The 22,608-nt window shown below is 29.4% G+C and overlaps 2 protein-coding genes across 2 annotated transcripts; one reads left to right on the top strand and one right to left on the bottom strand.

Annotated features, from left to right (window-relative positions):
• Positions 1-2,377: 2,377 nt before the first annotated feature.
• LOC115724641 (uncharacterized) lies at positions 2,378-4,827 on the top strand. Its single transcript, XM_030653977.2, has 5 exons — positions 2,378-2,558; positions 3,304-3,388; positions 4,067-4,180; positions 4,387-4,488; positions 4,591-4,827. Exons 1-5 carry the CDS (start codon positions 2,458-2,460, stop codon positions 4,633-4,635), a joined length of 447 nt encoding a protein of 148 aa, XP_030509837.2. The 5' UTR covers positions 2,378-2,457; the 3' UTR covers positions 4,636-4,827.
• Positions 4,828-5,383: 556 nt separating this feature from the next.
• On the bottom strand, positions 5,384-21,434 carry LOC133039106 (uncharacterized). The gene is made up of 3 exons (XM_061117913.1): positions 21,421-21,434; positions 19,046-19,619; positions 5,384-5,473 (listed from the first exon to the last, which is right to left on the bottom strand). Exons 1-3 carry the CDS (start codon positions 21,432-21,434, stop codon positions 5,384-5,386), a joined length of 678 nt encoding a protein of 225 aa, XP_060973896.1.
• Positions 21,435-22,608: the final 1,174 nt, after the last annotated feature.

Here is a 22,608-nt window from a genome sequence, read left to right as displayed (position 1 = left end):
AGCATTATAACAAAAAGAAATAAATTCAATTTGGACCTTATTTTTGCATGTTTTGGTCAATGGTTCCCTAATTTTATTATTTTTTATTTGTTTTATAAATAATTTATAGAGTTAATTAACCATATTTCATTAACGATAAGGACTGTTTTCAAATTTTGCTAATCAATTGAATTTAGACATAAAGTTGATTAGAGATCTATTGTGGATTTTTTTTTTTTCTTAAATATGATTTTCTTTTTTAAAGAAAAAATGACCAATTCATTAATAAATAAATTGAATAGAGTCTATTACATGAAGATATAGCTCATAAAGCAAAATTAACAATAATAAGCTTACTAAACCCTTTACAAGATAAAAGAAGAAAACCCTAACAACAATCTCAACTAAGAATTCAATAAGTCACTAGCAATTAAACATCAAAGAAGTATGAAGTATACTAAATTTCCAAATCAAATGAACATCTAACACAGTGCACCTACCCATAACTATAGGCCAATGATTTTTCAATAAAAATTAGAACTAATAACCCTATTATTTAGATCATACATAAAGAAAATAACACAACCAACCATATTTTGGCACTCTAACATAAAAGATGATAGCGCATAACGCTGGACCAATAGACAGATCAAAATGATATAAAGAATTATGAACCCCCTGCATAAGCAACTAAAGCCATTGGACAAAACATCAAAAATCCAAAAGAGATCAAACCCCTCTCCAATCTTCAAACCAATAACAACCATTACTAATCTAGTAAGGCAGTGAAGAAATACCATTATTATTATTAAGAAGATAAAACAAGCATAAAAAAACATGAAAATAGAAATTGCTAAAGATGAAAACAGACAAAGAAAAAGTGGATACAAACCAAATACAAATCTAAAAACGCCAACTAAAACATTTCTCCTAATCACTATCCCAATCTGGATCCGAGAACCAAAGGGCCAGCCACCACCGCAAACCCAAAAAAGCCTATTGTGTTATTTTTAGAGTGTTTTAGGCTGTAGTTGAGTCAATTTTTATTGTTTTGGCGGTTTTATGCTTGTTTCTTTGATGTTTCAGATTAATTTGGCAACAAATTTAAGTTTGAGTGAAATAAGTGAGAAAAATATGCAAAAAGAGATGATAATTAGCTAGTCTAATGCCAATTAGATTGTTCGGGTTAGTTGAATTGTGGAAAGATGAGTTGGGTACGTTTTAGAATGATTAACGAACAAAAATTGAGCAAAGTAAGCAGGAGATAGCGCTTTAACGCTATTAGAGGCACCTCAACGCTTTGTGAAAAGACGACTCGAAATTAAGCCTATAGCCCAAGCTGTAATGCTAGTTTTAGGTACTGCAATGCTATGAAGAAAATCCAATTAGCGCCCTAATGCATCCGAAATGGAAGAAACCATTTTTCTAGTTTTCATTAGTGCAACTCCAATGGGAGTTGCTATACTTGTGGCTGTCAGAAAATGTGGGTCCATTTGCCTAAAATTATTGACTTTTCAAATGGATAATATAAGCATATTGCTCTTGCCCAGCACCGATGCCCATATTATTTTAATTTTTAAATTTTTTTCTTTTTTTTTTTTGATTGGTTAGTGTAAAAGTTTAGGGAAATTTACATAGTATACTAACTTTTGCTATTTTTTTACAAAAAATACTGTCAGGCGGAATTTTTTACTTTTTTACTGTGTTTTTTTATAAGTTTCATACTGCAGTATACTGTGTTAAGTTTACACTGGTGTTCTACTGTTGTTTTACTAGTGTTCTACTGTTGTTTTGAGTTGTTCTGCTTTGTGTTTTACTGGTGTTTTATAAAACACAGTATTTTTGAAAAAATTTCCGTGTGACAGTATTTTTGTAAAAGTTAACACAAATTTCAGTATTTTTGTAAGTTTCCCAAAGTTTAATAATTATAAAATTGAAAATGGGCCCGACCAACGTTGCTAGCGTTGGAGGTGCCCTTAGCGCCCCAACCCCACTTTGTTGCGCTCCAGTGCAACACTACGTTCAAACTTTTAAATAGGGGCATTTTTGTCTCAAAATTCAAAAAGAAAAAAAGAAAAAATTGGATTTTAATGATTTTGAGATTATGAAGTAAAACACTTTTCATATTCTAGATAAGGAGACTAGAGGAGATCAACTTAAAGTTTTTTTTTTTCATCTATCTATTTTAAATTGATGTTTAATTCTATGTTTAAATCACAAGAATGAACTAAATTTATATCTAAATTTTTTGGACTATCTTAAAACTCTTATATGATTTAATGCAATTTTATATTTCTTCTCCATCTAAATTCAACTTTTTTCAATTTGGTTACTTTTATTTAAAATTAAAATAAGCCATAAATAAATAAAAACTAAAATAAACAAATAACCATAAAGAAATAAACAAATAAATTAAGACATATATATAATATATGGATAGGGAAGAGAACACGTAAGAAAACTCTAAAAAGCACTGAGATGGCGTCCACAGCTCTGTTACCCAACAATGGTGGCTCTCTTCTCTTCACTCCATTATCTTCCTTTTCTAATATCAATAGCTCCTCTGCAATACCCTTCAGGTATCTAAACTAAACTTCATATATTCCCAGATGCCCTTTTTCCTCTAAATTCTCAGTTTTTATTGTTTTGGTTCCTAAATGATTGAGATTGATTACAGTGTAGAAATGAAATTTGAATAAGTTTAGGCTTAAATCTCATGTACCCATTAGTAACCCACTATTTCATTTGAGGTTTTAAGGTGTATTGTTTGATTTTTACAATTATTTATTTCTTTTCCAAAAAAAAAAAATGTATCTTTGCTTCTTCAGAAATTTATGGATGGATGTTTTATTATAGGATAATTTTAATCTATACATATTATAAATGGAGCTGAATATATATGTAGTTCTTTCAAATGATTTTTCTATTTTTGGGTAATTCTGAAAATATTATGAATAAAATATTATCACTGATATTAGGAAAAAATTGTGAATTTCTCATGTTGATGATGACTTATCTAATGATTAGATGGTTGTGAAGAATTAAAACACACTGAGAATCAAAATGAGAATGAGGAATGGAATGGAATATAATAAAAAATGCATAATTTCTTGTAATTCTGAGTCATTCCATTGGAATGAGATTTCTGATACTTTAAAATATAACCAAATAAAAGAACGGAATGAAAATTGATTTCTTTCCATTCTATTTTATTTTATTACCTGCAACCAAACGCATCCTTAATATTCCTTCCTCGTTATTTGGAAAATGTTCTTTCACCTTAAACTCTATGTGATTATGTATAGCTCTACTTGTGTTTTTCAGGTGGGGATGGAGAAAATACCCAAATGCAAACATGGTTTCCCACAGAACCAGGGGACAAGCAATTCAAGTATTGGCCAATCCCAATGTATGCATCAACTCAAGGCTTCCATTCCACATAAAAATTTATGCCAATATAAATTGGTTTGAATATGCTGAAAAGATTGTTTAGGTATGTGATTGATGGTTCAATCAACCTAATTTAGTGTATCATGATGGTAACAAAACATTAAAACTATGGAACTAAATTTCAAGTTTTTGATATCATTTCTTGGAAGTATAGATAATACTTATATTTGGTTAGCTTAAAGGGCTTTGATTCAGTATTTTAGGAAGATACTATGTCATTTGAACTTGTCATCCCTACCCTGCTACATCCGAACTTCATCTAACAATGTCTTTCTTTCCGGCCGATGCTACAAGAACTTGTTTCGCTATGTTTTGTATTTCTTCAATTGGTGTGTGTACATGGGATTCTTTTGTACTCACATAGTTTACATTAGCCTTAGCTTAAAGATTGCAGAAACAAAAACATTTAGAAGAGTTTGTCTAATGATGTATTCGGTATTAGAGGGCGAGCAATAAGTATTGAGAGCTTGAGTGAACCACCTAGTAAAAGTTGCTAAAGTTCTGTACTTTAGACAAACTCAATGCTGTCCTTTTCGGTTAAATTCAGACCATTGAGATCTTGAGTTTTAGTTAAATTATAAAGGTTCTTCAATGGAGGTATGATGTTTATTTTTTGTATCTTGATACACTGATGCAGGTGTCTTCAGGGAAGGAGAGACCTAAGAAGGAGGTGATCATGGTTGATCCTTTGGAGGCGAAACGATTAGCTGCCAAACAAATGGCGAAAATAAAGGCTAAAGAGAAGTTCAAGGTAAGGGAAACAAACCCTTTTCTTGCTCTTTTCTTAGGATCACAAAACTGAGTCTTCCTCAGAAATATCAGCTGATTTTGTTCTTTTATTTCGGTTTGAGTTTACCTTCAATTGGATGATTTTCTCAGTTGGTTTACTGAAAACTCCAATGCAATGCAGTACTCAAAACTCAAAAAGTAATGAATTTTGTGTTGTTTTGATTACAGAGGCAACGCCAAATCGAAGCAATCAATGGAGCATGGGCTATGATTGGCCTTACAGCGGGTTTAGTCATTGAAGGTCAAACCGGGAAAGCTATCCTAGCTCAGGTCTAGTTACTACTTCTATAATTTAGCCTCAAATAACTATGCTCATACTAACTATAACACATTAAATTAAGTTGATTAACTGATGATCTTTTCGATTTTCAGTTGGCTGATTATTGGAATGCTGTCGTCCATATTTTCATGCCGTAGAGATTTCTGTTCATCGGTAAATTGAAGGAATTCAAGATTCATTTCACTTGCATCATTCTTGGAACATTTTTATGCTATGCTTAATACATATAATATGATATTAACTGTTAAAGAAAACTACATTCTTTAGACTTGAGAATGAACTTTTGTCCAGGTGATTCTTAGTAGAAATAATTTTGTTTTGAGATTGGAGATTAGAGTTCTAAGTAGTACTTGATTTTTCTTTTAGTTTCTCGGTTCTTCATCGAGTTTTATGCCTGAAGAGCAGATTGTTCAACCATAGAAGAAATTAGTGAAATACAAAATGATTCAAAAAATTTATGGAAACAAGTTAAAAGTAACATTTCGCGTAGTTTTTGCTTATTCTTTTTACTCGAACACTCGGTAAAATCCTTGAAAGAGCTTACTTAAGCCGGATCGAATCTTATATGAGAGAAGTTGAGAATATGAAGTACCTTTTGGCCTTTTTTTCTTATTCTTTTTTTTTTCTTTTTAAAAATTATCGTTTATATATATAAAAAAAAAAAAAAAAAAAAAGGACATATTATTTTTTTTTTTTTGAGAGAGAGAGAAAGGGAGCCCGCTAAAAAGAAAGAAAATCCACTAGATTGCAGGGGTCATCGCCTATCCAAATTGCAACTTCGTCTAACCCTGAAGCCCATCTCGCCAATTTATCAGCCAAAGAATTTGCATTGCGATTGATGTGAGATAATCGAGCTGCTGGGAATAAAGACAAAGTTTCCTTAATTTACAGAATGAGATCTCCAAAAATTGACAAATCTTCCTTGTGATGGTTGAGGGCATCAGTTATGGCTTTGCAGTCGTCCGTTTCTATGACCTGAACCAGGAAAAAAAAAAGGACATATTATTAGTCATTGAAGAAGATGTAAAATGTAGTGATGAAATTTCAAATTACAAACTATAAATATTTTATTATAATTGTAGCCATACATATTTTCTAGACCATGTCTCATTTATTATCTTCTAATATGGTTCCATAATTGACCCATTTTATTTGGCTTGGGCTTGGGCTTGGGCTTGGGCCTGATTTAACGGTTATAACAAAAAAATGAAATCATTTCTATGTATATACATATACGACAAAAAGAAGTTGATTTTTTTTTCAAAAAACAGAAACAAAAAAACAAAAAAACAAAAAAAGAAGTTGAAAACAATTTGAACTAAATCCCTTGATCACCAATTAATTTGACGTAGAAATTTATACATATGTTTTCATGGTTTTTCTCTAATAGTAAACAAAAAAAAATGGTTATACACTCATTTTAAAACTAGTAAATTAAAAGTGTAAAACAAATGGTTATATACTCATAGAGTAAATACTATTTCGAATCATGTTTGTTATAAAAATCTTCTATTTTGTTCAATGATAAATTAGATCATGTATTTTCTAATGGTACAACATAATACTTGAGCCCAATTTCGTCACATCTTTTTTAATATAATCAACCTAAAGTAAGTTACTATCACAAATAAATACAAAGAATATAATCTAGTTATAATATTTCCTAATTAGATTATTATTAAATTTTAATTTAACAAAAATTAAACTGTACTATTTTATACTATTATGAAAAATACAAGATCTCAATTATTATTTAACAAAATAAAAAACACATTGTATTTACCTAAAACTATATACATATATGTTAACTACTCTAATTTATTTTATTTTTTTTTTTAAATTCTACCTTAATTAGTTTTGAATTAGAATCTATCTCTTAACAATTTTTAACTCTAAATTTGACTTTTGAGAAAAGCTATTAATTATTATTATTTGGCTGCTTGGAAAATTACTTGCATGTGGGATAAGACTTTATTTTCCTTTTATCTATTTGTTATTAAGTACATCGTACTTGGATCATTAATTTAACTTAATCTAAATCACTATCATTACCAAAATAAATATATATGAATTTTCAATACCTATATTTCACAATGTATAGATATTGGATCTAATTGTAATATTAAATTGTCATAATTAATTGATTAAATCTTCTTTATATTTATATGGATATATCCTATATAGCATGCTAGAGTTCATAGTAATCCCTAAAATGTCTATAGATAATGCCAAATTTCATGTCATTATTAGTATAAGTAAGAATCAAGAAAGTAATTATTATCATTATATAGGTATTAATAATACTCTCAACCAACTAAATCAAATATAGGTATCTACAATTTTAGTGGAAGGAATAAGAAATGTGTAATTTATATATGTATGGATTACAAAGAAGCAGCCTCCTAGAAGGAACCCAAAATAATGTTCATAAAGTATTATTATTAGATATCAGTGTGTACTATCGTTTTGTAAATAATTAGCAATAGTTTATAATAATTTTTAAGGTAAATAGGAGTATAAATATCTAAAGTTTTAAGTTTGTAAGCGGTATAAATTTTTTTTAGTGGCATAAGTACCACATGTTTGTAAAACTGTAATTTTTTTCTATTTTCTTCAGTACAGGCTCTGTTTTAAATTTATTAAAAAAAGATTTGGAAGTAACTGATACTTCATATTTTTCGTCCAGACTAAATAATCTAAAATTTGGGTCTTATATGTGTCCTGTTTAAGACAATAACAGAGTCTGTACTGATGAAACTGAAAGAAAATTACAGTTTTATAAACATTGAGTACTTATGCCACTAAAAAAAATCATTGGATTTATACCGCTTACAAACCTAAAACTTTGGGTACTTATGCCACTATTTACCCTAATTTTTAAATTAAAATATATGAAATTTAATATTTAATAACAATATAATATTTCATGGAGGTGTTCATAGATTGATTTAGTCGAGATTTTCAATTTTTTCAAACCAAACTAGCTAATTTCAATTTTTTTAAAAAAAATTTAAAACCAAACCAGACCAATAAAATAATCAAACCAAACCACTCAAAAATGGATTGGTTTAGTTTGAACCATAATTTATATTTCCTAGTTGTTTTAATTATTTTTTTTACAATAATTGTTCATATTTTTTAGTATTTTTTTTTTACTTTTAATAAGTTTATAATACATAAGTAACGATAAAAAATTTATTATTGTAACAATGTAAACTCAATATCAACATTCTACTTAAAGTTATTTTTAAATACCAACATTTTGTCTAAAAAAATATATTAAGTATATATATAATAATTATACGAATTAGTTTGGTTTAAACCGCTCTTGAGATTTCTAAAACCATGACCGAGTCAAAGAATTTAAAATATTCTGAATTGGTCAAATCATTCACACCGGATTCATTTGGTCCGATCTCAAATAGTTTAGTCTAAATTGGTTGAGGTTTAGAATTACAGATTACAGATTATATGAATACTCTTAATATTTTATAAAAATAATAATAAGGCACGTGATGATATTTATCTATAGAGTATTGTGTTATTAGACACTAATGTCTGGTATCATTTTATAAATAATTAGTTGATAATAATTTTTAAATTAAAATATATTAAATCTGATACGTAATAATATATTATATTTGTATCAACCTCAATAAAGATGTGGATAGACATAGAGTACAAAGCAAATCAAATCAAATCATAGAATGTTAAACATGATTTTCCTCTATCAAAGAATCAAGATTTTTTGTTATATAGTATTATTTCTTGCAAAAGTTGATAATTAGTGTTTAAAAATAGTTTCCTTTCCTTACAAAAAGAAATAATAATAATAATAATAATAAAAAAAAAATACTTTTATTTATTTCTTTTAATAGAAAAAAAAAAGTATATATGTTTTTTTATTATTATTTATTTTATGTGAATTGCAGTTGGTACAAGTCAATCAATCACGTGAGTTTCATATAAGCCGTGATTGACCAAAATTAGACTATATATATTTTTGTCTTCAAATAATATTATTATTACTACTACAATGAGATTATTTGTTCTCAAATTATTATTTTCTTAACTTAGTTTGAATAATTAATTTTGTTTAGTGAGATTAATCAAGTCAAATAAGAGACTAATAATACCAAAATATATATATATATATATATTTGATGGAAATTATTTTAAGGTTTTTGCATGAGAATCGAAATTGATCATTTCCAAATATGATAGGATTTCTTATATTCTAAATTAATTATATACAATTTATCATTTTGAATTATTATTATTAGAAGTTGCGTATGAAATACAATTTTATTTTGAGGTTATTAGTTAGTTTAGATGTGAAATTAAGCATTTAGTAAACTTTCACGCAAATGATGAGTAAGAAGTTAATTTAAAACAAGTCAATTTTAAGCATTTTCAATGATTATCTCATTCCCTTATTTTGCTCTAAATAAATATATATAATTGGACATTTGAATAGATTAATTTTATTAGTATAAGATCCCTCATTTGGTTTGTTTTCTAGAGTTCGAATCTCCATAGTGCCACTGATATCATTCTTGAGCCATTAAGTTGGCGCTTCTTTAGAAGGTTATACAAGTGTGTACGGACTCTTTGGACATCTTAAGGACTTAAGCCCCAATTTCTTTATTGGGGTCATCTCCGAAATCACTATTAAGTCGAATGAGCTGGGAATTAATTGTGCTTGATTCTCTTTTTCACATAGAAATAAAAAAACTATTATTTATTTATTATTTTTTGTTGGGGTGATAAAGCTTTCTTTTCTTTCCTATCTAACTTCTAATTTTTCATATTTGACCTACTAATTAAAACGATTAATATTGAAGAAGCTTAACTCAAAACCAATTCTTTCTTTCTTTCTTTCTTTTATTATTATATATATATTTCTTAGTTGTCTTCTTTCTCAAGTTGCATATTTATGGTCACATCAATACCTTTTTAGAGGGGTCACAAATATAGCACAACCCCATATAGAGCTATCACCAAAAGACATGGATAAAGCCAACTTCCAATTCAATACAAATTTTGGGAATATTCTAAATCTAATACCCAAATGATAACAATCTTCATATATTATTATTATTAATTATATTTTTATTTTGAGTTTTCAAAATAGAACATTTTATAGTTTGTACCAAAAAAAAAAATTATATAACAATTATTTTGTACAATAATATTCATAGCATAGGGCTAAGCCAACAAGGAAATGGACATGCATAAAATTACATTTTTCTTTAAGAGGCATATACTTATTTTATATACACATTTATCTATATATTATTTACTATATATTTTAAAAAAAATTCCATTTGAACTCTAAACCAAACAAATACCACCAATTAATTTTAGTACAAATTAAGCATATACCAAATCATCATTAATGAATGGAAATAAATACACTTGTTTAAAACGCGTATATAATTAAAAATATTAATAACTAATTTCTCTCTTCAACAATAACATATATTGGGAACTTAATGTTTTTATTAATTAACTTTTGTACTTATATTTATTTATTTTGATATATAATGATAACCTATTGGAAACTTGGGTAGCCCCACAACAACACAACCCCATCCAAGAAATTGTTAAGAAAATTCTTTAATTCTGGGTTTTCTTGATCCTATCTCTAATGGAAATCTTTTTGTGGGGGTCCCTTTTAGCTATCCCAGTTTTTTGTGATCGATCTAGGAATTGTACATTCATATATTTATTTATATACACATTAAATACATTAAAAATATATATAAATATATATATGTCCCATTGATGAAAAGGACAATTAAAGAGCCAATAGAAAAACACCAAATATGCAAACCAAACAACAAATAGTCATCGACTCATATCCATGTGTTGCATTCTCATTAGGCATATAATTCTTCATATATATATATATATAAATATGGGGATATGATTTTGTCCCGTTATTGTATTTTCACGGATTGTAATCCGTGATGTACGGCAGCCGTCAGATGAGGGAATTATTTGATCTGACGGTTGAGATTAATCTAGGTGTAATTAGGGTTAAAAAGTAAAAACGTACCTGACGCACTTATTTAATGTACCTTGAGACCCTTCTAATGTAATACATTCCGTGAAAGTACATCACGTGACAAAATCATATCCCTATAAATATGTATGTATATATATATTATATATTTATATATTATAGGGTGGAGTGTACTTTCTAAAAGGAGTATTTCGATAGATTTTTTATCTGTTTTAAGGAGAGTTTTTTAATTTAATTTTTTTTATAATGATGTGTATTATAATTATTTAGGATTGGTTATAAATTCAAAAAATTTTGAGTACCTTATAATACTAAAAATCATTATTCAAAAAAAATTATATATTTTATGGCATGATCAATTATTTTTCTAATAGTCATAGTAAATAATTATTTAAATTTTATTTTCCACCATTAAAAATTATTTAAATTTTTTTAAAAAAATTATAAATTAATCTTAAATAATTACAGCTATCATTAAAAAAAAACTACAAAACAACCGTTACAACAGAATTTTCTTATATTATATATAATATATATAAAAGCTGTGTGTCACTAATTCATTATCATTCAAAAGTTTTTTTTAATTTTTTTTAGGGTTGTTGTTTGTTTATTTGTTACGTGGAAGCTTAGCTAGCTCAAATAAAATCTCATTGTGTACAGTGTACGTACCACTTTGAAAAATAACATATAATTATTTATATATATAATATAATTAATGCACATATTATTAATTAACTAATTAATATTATTGGATAGAATTGGCTCAAGTTATTAGGAGGGGTCCACTCCATTTTTTTTTTTTGGCTAACTGTTTGACTTAATAAACTAAGGTAATCAATATTATTTTGGCTAAAGTCGGCATGCATAAATAACTGTTCATCCTTTTGAAATATATTATATTTATATATTTTATTGGTTTAATTTGGCAACAATAATATTAGTGATTAGATAAGATCTTTCAATGTTAAAAAGTATAGGGTAGGGTTGGGACTTATTGTACAATTAATTAATTGTTGATTAGATTTGATTTTATAATTGAAATTATCTTTTGTTTATACTATTATTGGTTATATTTAGGAAAAACTTATATGAAAAAAACAGGCAAGAAAATACAGAATTAATAAATCTTTCTTGTTAGGTATAATGGTCTAGGTAGGTGTAAAGGCTGCCCTATATTTTTTTTATTGTTCTTTGTTTTTTTGAAAGTTTCATTCTAGTTTCTCTTCATTATTTTCTAATTATTATTAACTATTTAGTTATATATTTTTAGTGAGTGTAGCATAATAATATTATAATTTAATAATTATTTAAAATATTAGGTTTGAATTCATGCTCTCTCTTTTGAAAACTATATTATAACTATATTAGATTAGATTTTTAATTTACACCCCTTTTAAAGACACCTCAATATTTATAATTTTTATTTTATATACAATTTATATCTTTAATTGTATTATATTTTTTTAATTTTTTTCTTCCAATTCAAATTCTTAAAAAATATACATATCAAATAAAAATAATTGTTGTAACGTCCCCGCTTCAAGCCTCCATTAGGTCCTCACACTTACGAAATGAATAACTCTTATACACGAGTACGCCACTCTGGCTGCTTCCTGGATTGATGACTAACCCTACAGACCAACACAAGTGTTTCCAGCATGCTTTGTCCTCACTCGCACTCTTCCTAGGAAAACTTCCCAGGAGGTCACCCATCCTGAAATTACTCCCAAGTCAAACTCGCTTAACTGTGGAGTTCTTTCGAGATGGGCTACCGAAAAATAAGATGCACCTTGTTAATATAGGTAGTACCAATCAATCCATTTAAGCCCTCTTCAACTGTGTAGTCCCATACCTACACAGTCTGTGAATCATCCCACTTGACCTTCCCCAAGCGATGTGGGATTGCACAGCTTACCCGGTATTTCCCCTTACAGATCACGAGACTACTGACTATCACAATCACCCCCCCTTACGGGGTCCGACGTCCTCGTCGACCACAATTCCAGCTGGGTCAAGGCTCTGATACCATTTGTAACGTCCCCGCTTCAAGCCTCCATTAGGTCCTCACACCCACAGAATGAATGGCTCTTATACACGAGTACGCCACTCTGGCTGCTTCCTGGATTGATGACTGACCCTACAGACCAACACGGGTGTTTCCAGCATGCTTTGTCCTCACTCGCACGCTTCCTGGGAAAACTTCCCAAGAGGTCACCCATCTTGAAATTACTCCCAAGTCAAGCTCGCTTAACTGTGGAGTTCTTTCGAGATGGGCTACCGAAAAACAAGATGCACCTTGTTGATATAGGTAGTACCAATCAATCCATTTAAGCCCTCTTCAACTGTGTAGTCCCATACCTACACAGTCTCAGAATCATCCCACGGGACTACTGACTATCACAATTATATTAAAAGTATTATGACAAAAAAATTAAAATAAAAATTATATGAAATTTTCTTATAAAAAAATATATACACGAGTTAGAAAAAATTATAAAAATAAAATCAAAATAACAACTGAAATTGACATAAAATAGTGTGAGGAAAAAAAATTAAAAATATTAAGAGTAATTTTTAAAAATTATTTAAGTTTATATTTTTTTAATAATGGGGCATTAATAATTTTATGGGGTGCAAATAGAGCTCCTATTTTTTTAACGGTAAATTTCATAGTTCGGCCTCAATAATATCAGCAATATCAAAAGAGAGATTAAACTCCAAAAAAATACGATCAGCATACAAACAAAATGCATAAGCCATAAGATGAGCAGCCAAATTAGCGGACCATTTGACAGAACATAAAGAAACATTCCTAAAAGAAGATAAAAGTTGGGTATTGGTAATAAAAAAGACAGTCTATGGGTGAGATGAATTCAAGCAGTGTATATTAAAGGACAAAATTAGTGGAGCTATGAAGCTCTAAATACATCTAGTTGGTATTGGAGAAAAATTGTGAAGATTAAGAATTTCAATAGGAGCAAGATGGATGAAAGAGATAGAGTTTGCTGATTCGAATTTCAGCATTGCAAAGACTTGCTCTAGACTGTGGCCGAGAGATAAAAATGAGAGGAAATGGTTTTCCTTCATTTGGAGTAGACCAAGTTATCCAAAGCACAAATTTATATTACTTGGCTTAAGCTTGTTGGAATAGACTTTAAACAAGAGATTGCTTGCACCGATTTGGATACATTGTTGATTTTGATTTAGAGACTCATAGTCACTTGTTCTTTAATTACAAATACAGCAAACAAGTTCAATTGGATATCTTTCATTGGGCTGGTATGAATGTCCATCATTGTGACCTTATGGGTTAAAAGATGCAACCAACCTAAGAGAAAAAGAAAAGTTTGGGTGGCTATCCTTACTACTTTGGTCTACAATATTTGAGAAGTTAGAAACAATAGTTTGTAGAATGTTCAAGTTTATACTGTAAATTTTCTTTTATATAAAATCAAAAGAGAAATTTGTTTTAGACTTTCTCTCTTTAAAAAAGAGAAAGTTAGTATAGATGATTCTTTCAGCTTGCTAGCTTGAGTATAGCTCCTTTTGTTATAGTTAGTTTGTTGTTGTTGTTATACCCGAAATTCGGTGAGCACATCAGAGGAAGACACGTGTTGAACTGGAAAAAATAAAAAATTCAAACACGTAATCATAATTACACTTGACATGGAATAACTCGTTAAAAGCGCAATTAGCAGAGTATGTTTACAACTCGGTTGATTGAACAGTCTTATGCAAGATAAAAATGTACTAATTGTTGCCTTGTGCCCCGATGAGAAACCATGTAACTTCAAGTGTACAAGACGAGGCACTAACCTCGTTACGTGGAGGAAATATAATGAAAATGGAGATACTTAGCTTATAATATACGGTATACAAACTTAGTATAAACAGATGGGTGAATCAAAGTGAGAGATAGCGAGGCGTCCACCTCGCCATAAGAGGGCATGCACGTGAAAAAGATCATCTCGTCGCCAGAAACTGTAGTTGTCAGAATTAAAGTAAAAGCATTATCAACCTTGGGAAGACATATGACGAGCTCTTGCTCGTCATCAAGGTTAACTCAACTACATTCTCAGCGAGACATTACACTACGATAAGACTTACCGTATATCTTTAATACACATTCATTCTGGCCCAGTAAAAGCAGGATATTCACATCTATGTGAAATTTAAATAAAAATCGCGTTTACTCAGCGTGATATGTAATCAGATCCCATGATTTCAGGGAATAATTGTTGTAAAAAGATTACAGTTAACTTTGTAATTAACTGTCTTCTATGTGATTATAAATAGTGGCAGGTAATATGAAAATGGTCCTAAAAAATAACTATCACAAATCTAATAAGATTGACTCGTAGACTATGCAGAATTTTAATTGTTCATACTTTTTATTTTACAGCTTTTATTTTTTCTGTGTGAGATCATCACTATTAGGATCAAATTTAATTAACAAAAATTTGCGTTAACAGTTGTAATTGTTGTTGGGTGACAATAAAATTTCTTCTTACTTACCAAAAAAAAAACTAAGAAGAAAGATATTTACAATCCTCAACGTACTATTAAAAGTGGGTGACAAAATATTCAAATTTCTAGTAGCTTATACCAATACTAGACAATCAAATTCGATAATACTAACACTCAGAAAATCGCACTTCAACAATGATAACACTTTCTTAAGAGCCACAATTTCAACAATCTCTTAAAGAAAACTTGCTTAATTCAAAAATAGATGATTTTTTTAAGGGGGCTATACTCAATAATGGCATATGTCCAGGGCCGGCCTTGAAAATATATGGGCCCAAGACGAATTAAATTTTGGGAGCCCTCAAAATATATAAAAAAAAATATAAAAGAAGAGTGTTATGAGATTTGAACCTATGACCTTGGACATTATGCCCTCCACCTCAATTACTAAGCTATACATATTTGTTGCTTATATTACACTTAAATTTTACTTAACTAAAAGCCTAATAATTTATTTATTTATTTTTTATTTTGAGCCCCCGGAAAGTGTGGGCCCTAGGCACGGGCCTAGCCGCCTATACCTAGGGTCGGCCCTGCCTATGTCAATGCAAACATGTTACGTTTATCAAATATTTACTACACGTTTTTCTTTCAAAAAAAAAAATAGAAAATTATTTACTACACATATACCAGTATCGTAAAAATTATTTACTACACACAAATTTAAATAAATGCTAATAATTTAAATATTATAGAGGAATTATATAAATATAACTAAAGCTATAAAATATACTTATAGTTTAATAATTGTATATGAAAAGATAAAGCACGAATTCGAGTCCGGATATGAAAACATGCTAGTTTAAGAAATATGGGCTGACACGAGCAAAACATGACACGAAAATACTAAACTTACGGGTCATGCTAGGCCTACCTTTTAAAATATTAGTACGACAACACAATTTATATTTTGAAAACACAAATAAATATAGGTTGGAATAACATAACATGTACGAATTTACAAACTAAAACTATCTAAATATCAAAAACATGAAAGAAGTGCATCAGTGCACCATTGAATTTCCCTTAGATATCTTATTTGCTCAATTAATATGTAATTCTGACGTAATTATTAATGATTGTTAGAAAAAATTAATACATGATCCAAATTATGAGTACAATTTTTAGCACATATAGTACAAACACTAATAATAATAATTGATTAATTTTTTACCTAATAAATTTTGTTACTAAAACTAAAAAAATTATAATGTCTATGTTCTTACGTACTAAAAAATATATAATTGAAATATTAGTCACAAAAATTTTAATCTTTTCCTTAAAATTTTTCCTAGTCACAATAAGAAAAATTAGTAATAATTTGCATTTGAATAGTGCTAACTTTTTCTATATAATTATTTGTATTATAACTAAAAGTATCATTAATTTAGTCATGAAAAATTTAATGTATGACTAAAATAGTGTCATTAATAGTATTATGTTTGGTAAAAAGGAATGAAAGAGTTAGAAAGATAGTGAGTTGAAGAAGGATGGAGAAATGAATAGGGAGGACTCTAACTTTGTATCAAAGGGAAGGATCTCTTTCTGTGATTTTCATCTATTTTTTTTAATAATTGAACTTGAGGTTCTTTCTAAAAAAAAAAAATAAAAAGAAGAAGAAGAAGAAGCATTTTACTATGTTATTTGATGTTGTGAATATTTACCAAAATTTTTAAAAACGAAAAAATAAAATCAATAATAGTGTAAAGGTTTTTTTATTTTTTCTTTTTGGTAGTGATAACATGTTAATTATTACCAACTCTATTACAATCCACACACAACACCCACCATTCTTAAGTAGTATTAATTATATATGTCTTGTAAATTTGAATTTGGTGAAGAATTTAAGGTACAATGCACTTTTTAAATGGGTATTTTAGTAGATTTTTTATCTATTTCTACATATAAGAAAGCTTTTAGTTTAATTTTTTTTATAATTGCATGTGTATGTTAAGGTGGTGTTCGGTTTGTTGTAATATAATAGTAATTGTAATGGAATAAGAATGGTAATAGAAATTGATTACAGTGTTTAGTTTATAGTTGGAATGAACATTGTAATCAGAATTATTGTATTTAGTTTGGTATAATGTAATAGAATAAAATGTGTATTAACTAAAATAACTTTATTCTTTTTATTATAAAATTATAAAATATTAAAAAAAAAAAAAATAATATAGACTTTTGACTTTTTTACTATATGTTTATTAAAATATTTTTTTTCTCTTTGTAATGGAGTGTAATTGTAATGGAAATTACATTGATTTTGGTATGTAATCATCTTAATAAGTATTACATTGTAATGGATTACAAAAGTTAAAAAGGAAAAGCAAACAATATAATGGACATATTCATTACCATTACGATTACAATTACAGTAAACCAAATATCACCTAAATTTATTTATGACCACATCATGTAAATTTTCAAAAAAAAATCGAGTAATTTATAATGCTGAAAATAAAATTTATATATTTTCTCGCACACGTATCTGTTTTTCTTAAATGTGTAGTAATTAAGTAATTGTTTAAACTTTATTTTCATCACTTTAAACTATTCAAAAAAAAATTGCATGTTATCTTTTTTTTTTTTTTTTTGAAATTAATCTCTTATTAACAAGAACCAGAGTTTAATACAAATAATTTGCATGTTATCTTAAATAGCTACAACATATACAATTATAAAAAATTAAAAAAAATAAAAAAAACTATATTTTTTTTTAGATGTTAAAACAGATACAAGAATCTACTAGATCGACTTTTTAGAATTAAAGAAATTTTCAAAAATTAATTTTTATTCAATTTATTATACAAGATTGGATATCATGTAATTATATACCTAATGATCAATAATTTGGAAGGATGTAACAATTATGAAAAAATGTGGTTTTCAATTATTATTCCTTGAAAATTAAATGGTTAAAAATACACCACTTCATCAATATATTGCTTGTGAATATTATTTGTGTGTGGAAAAGTTAAAAATATATATAATCTAATAACTCTTACCAAACAAACATAGATAGAGACTAGTTTTATACAATGTATCTATTCTTTCCGTTTCTCTTTGCATTTATACTAATTAAACAAGCTATTCATTTTATTTTTCTTCTACCTAGCTATACTAAACAATAATTTACAAACCATTTCTCTAATTTGAAGGCCATCATGACTTATCGAGCCTTTTAAAAAATAAAATTATATATATAATCATTTTATGATCCATTTACATATTTTACTTAAATATTATACAATATATTTATAGAAATTTATATAGTATACTCCCTTAAAAGATTACAAATTTGGTAGATTTTTTATCTATTTCGACATTTAAAAAAAATAGTCCATTTTTTTTAATCGCAGACGTTGTAGCTATTTAGTACTAAACTTATAAATTTTTAAAAAAATTTGAATAGTTTACAATACTAAAGTGAAATCTAACAATTACTTATCGATGAGTATGAGAAAAATTAATCATGCGTATAACAAAATACGTAGATTTTGTTTTCGGTATTGTAAACTACTCAAAATTTTCTAAAAATTTATAAATGGGTCCTAAATAACTATAACATACACAGTCATAAAAAATGAATTAAAAAATTCTTTTAAGTGTTGAAATAGATAAGAGATCTATCAAAACACTTTTTTAAGGGGTGCAGTGTAAACTTACCCTATTATATATAGTTACAATAATGCCAAAATATATATTTATTTTGTACAAATAATATTGGGTGAAATAAATAATGTTTTTATAATTCTTAGTTTGTAAAGTAAGATCTTCTTTGGATTTTTTTTTAAGAATAAAAAACAAAAGACCTTAAGAGAATATTAATCTTAGAAAATATCTCTAAAGCTATGTTTGGAAGTAGTATTTTGGTGGGAAAAGAAAAATATGAGAAAAATATAAGAAAAAAAATAAGTGACAAAAAATTTCTCATCTTTTTTTTTTTTTTTTTTTGAGAAATTTCACTGGTATTATAAATTAAAGTCATTTACAACATCAGAGAAAATAGGATAGGGAATTTCTCCTATCCAAACAGAATCTACATCCAACCCTAAAGCAAATTTAGCTAACCCATGTGCTGCTTGATTAGCTGTTCGTTTGACATGAGTAACTAAAACTTGAGGGAAAAAGGACAATAGACAACGAATATCCATAATAATATCAGAAAAGCATGATAAATCGAAATCTAATCTATTCAAAGCACTTGACACCCGAGAAGCATCAGTTTCGATATGAGTAAGAGGCAATTGTGATTGTGAAACCCAATTAACAGCGTGAAATAGTGCTTTGGCTTCCATCTCATCCGATTTAAAACTACCTTGAACAACCTTTGATAAGGCAGCCACCACTGTGTCTGTGTGATCACGTAGGATGGCTCCAATGCCCAACAATTTTCGCTCTAAATCAGTAGCAGCATCTATGTTGAGTTTGAAACCATGAGATTGAGGCGGCTTCCATTTTTGAGTAAGCAGATTGATTGAAGGAGAAGGCTGGGATGGATGAATACTGCTAGTGTCAGCTGCTGGCCGAACATGATTTTTGAGTCGATTGAAATCTTCATAAAATCTGGTAGCATATTGAACAATAGCACTTGGTTGTCTTGAAATTCCACCATGAACAACCTTATTTCGATCAGTCCAGATACCCCACAGTACACATTGAAAAACCGTGTTTTTGCAAATGTCAGTTGTATATAAGAAAATATAAAAACTGTAATCGTTTGCAGCAGCAAAAAGTAATTCTGCTACAAAGAAATGCAACAGTGAATATAAAATATTTGCAGAAAAATAAATAACTTGACACAAGAGATTTATACGTGGTATCAGTGTTCTCCCGAACACTCCTAGTCCACGGGGCCACGCCCAGAGAATGAAATCAATTAATAAAGTATCAAAATTACAAAGACAATTGACTTAAACAAGTTTAGACTCCCTCTAAAGTATTGCCGCAATCCTTTGTAATCCACTTTATGAATCTGACTTCTTGAAACACCTTCAAGCCCGAACTCCCTTCGTCTTTGAAGTGTGAGTGCTTACTTCCTCCCGAAGTAAGGCTTCAACAAGTCTTCTCCCGAAGACCAAGTGCTTACTTCCTCCCGAAGTAAGGCTTTATCAAGTCTTCTCCCGAAGACCAATCTCTTGTTCAGTCAAGTAGTTCTTCACAACCTCTAGGATAGAGTAAGAACAGAAATAGAACAACTAGAACCTAGATGAACAACTAGGCTCTCACAAAACAAAGAAAGACTCTCTTCTCTCAAAAGATAAATGTAGAAAATGAATAATGGAAGAGGTCATTCGAATGGTTGCTCTCTAGGCTCTATTTATAGATCATAGAAACCAAAGAGGCAACCACAAGTTCGAATTAGCAGCTGTACAAATACTTTCCAAAAGAAACACGATCTGCTACATCAGATTCTTCTTGCCGTCGACGCAGAGATCCGCCGAAACGGGAAACTTACTAAAATCGGGTCCGATCTTCTTTCAATGCTTGATTCCTGCCAAAAACAGATTAGATATTCTGATTGTATCAAGATACAATCGAAATTAATAAGGAAAAGGCAATAATCAAAGTTTCCCTAAAAAAAACAACTTTCCAAAAGAGAATTCCTTCTCTTTTGAGAAGTTTTCAACAAAGGAAAGTTCAGCTGAAAGTGCAACTTTCCAAACAAGGAAAATGGCAACTACAATCCGAATTTATAAGGCAAGAAATCGAATATGAATGCATAGCAATCTTACCATAAATGGAAAAATTATTTTGTCAACTAACTTGCCAAAAAAAGACTTTACACACATAACAAAGTTTCGAATTCTTGCTGCTGGTATGTTGCAGACAAGTGATATAAATAATCCCCATTAAACATGTTGTGTGCTTGTCTATAATCAATCTGAAATTTAGTGAGTTTCCAAATATTCTTAGCATGCTTACATCCAAAGAGAGCATGGCCTATGGATTCCCAATTGGAAGTACAAAGTGAACATTCCCCAGAGTCTAAAACCTTCCTTTTAAACAATGCAGCAGCAGTAGGAAGAATATTTTGAAACACTTTCCAAGCAAAAATTCTGATTTTCGGAGGTAATTTCAAATTCCAAAAAAATTTCCACCATTCAAAAAGCTTGTTTGAAGGTGAGGATGAGTGTTGTTCCTCCAAGTTAGTGGCGAGATAGAAACCTGATTTAACACTATAGATACCATTGGAGGAATGATGCCAAATTAATCGATCATGGCCAGCAAAATAAGACAAAGGAATCGTCAAGATACGATCAATATCAATCTGCTGGAAATAGCAGCTTAATAATTGAACATCCCAAACCCGATCGGCAGTAATGAAAGATGAGACTGGCAGTGAGGTAGAGCCCGAAAAACTTACTGGTCTGAAGTCATTGTGGCTGGGTATCCATTGGATCTTTCCCACGGTCGACATGATAACCATCTCCAATTTTAAATCGTAATCCTTTGAGAAGCAGTTCCCGTCCCCAACATATACTTTGCCAAGTTAAAGAGGGTGAGTGTCCTATGTTAGCATCAAGGAAAGAGCAATTGGAGAAGTACCTATGCTTAAGCAGTCTACTCAACAAAGAATCTGGCATATCAAAAATCCTCCAAGCTTGTTTAGCCAAAAGTGCTTGATTGAAGTGGACAAAAGATCTAAACCCCATACCTCCTTCATGTTTTGACTTACAAAGAGATTTCCATCTCTTCCAATGGATTTTAGTACCATTCTGATTACTACCCCACCAAAAATTGGCCATCATACTTTCTAGTTGGTCACAAAACTTCTTAGTAAGCTTGAAACAACTCATAGCATAAGTGGGAATGGATTGAACTACAGCTTTCAATAGCACTTCTTTCCCTCCAACAGAAAAAATTTTCTCATTCCAAGCATGTAACAGCTTCCAAACCTTCTCCTTGATATTACTAAAAAGCTCCTGTTTATCTCGCCCTGAGTAAGATGGTAATCCTAGGTATCGTTCATGGCATTCAGTAATTGGCATGTGAAGTGTTTGAGCAAAAAAATCCTGAGAATCTTGTGGAGTGTTGGGAGAAAAGGACATTACTGATTTATCACTATTAAGAACCTGCCCCGAAGCTTTATGATATGTATCAAGTGACCTTTTAATAGATAAAGCTGATTGTTCAGTAGTTTGGCAGAACAATAAACTATCATCTGCAAAAAGTAAGTGTGAAACCGAGGGGGAATTCCTAGTCAAACAAAGACCTTTCAACATTCCAGCTGCTTCTTGTGCTTTCAAAAGTCGAGAAAGACCCTCTGAACATATGAGAAACAGATACGGGGATAATGGATCGCCTTGCCGCAAGCCTCTATGGGGTGTAACATGACCTACCACCTCACCATTTAGTGAGAAAGAGAAAGAACTGGTAGATATGCATTTCATGATCAATGTAGTCCAATGATAGTCAAACCCCATCTTAATCATAATTGCCTCAAGATATTTCCACTCAACTCTATCAAAAGCTTTACTCATGTCTAGCTTTAAAGCTGAGTATTCAATCCTACCCTGCTGTCTGTGCCTTAGATGATGAACAAGCTGAAAGG

The sequence above is a fragment of the Cannabis sativa genome, chromosome 6, assembly GCF_029168945.1.
Source record: "Cannabis sativa cultivar Pink pepper isolate KNU-18-1 chromosome 6, ASM2916894v1, whole genome shotgun sequence".
NCBI classification, from domain to species: domain Eukaryota; kingdom Viridiplantae; phylum Streptophyta; class Magnoliopsida; order Rosales; family Cannabaceae; genus Cannabis; species Cannabis sativa.
Note: the sequence above shows the minus strand (reverse complement) of the source record. Positions and strands in the feature narration are given on the sequence as shown.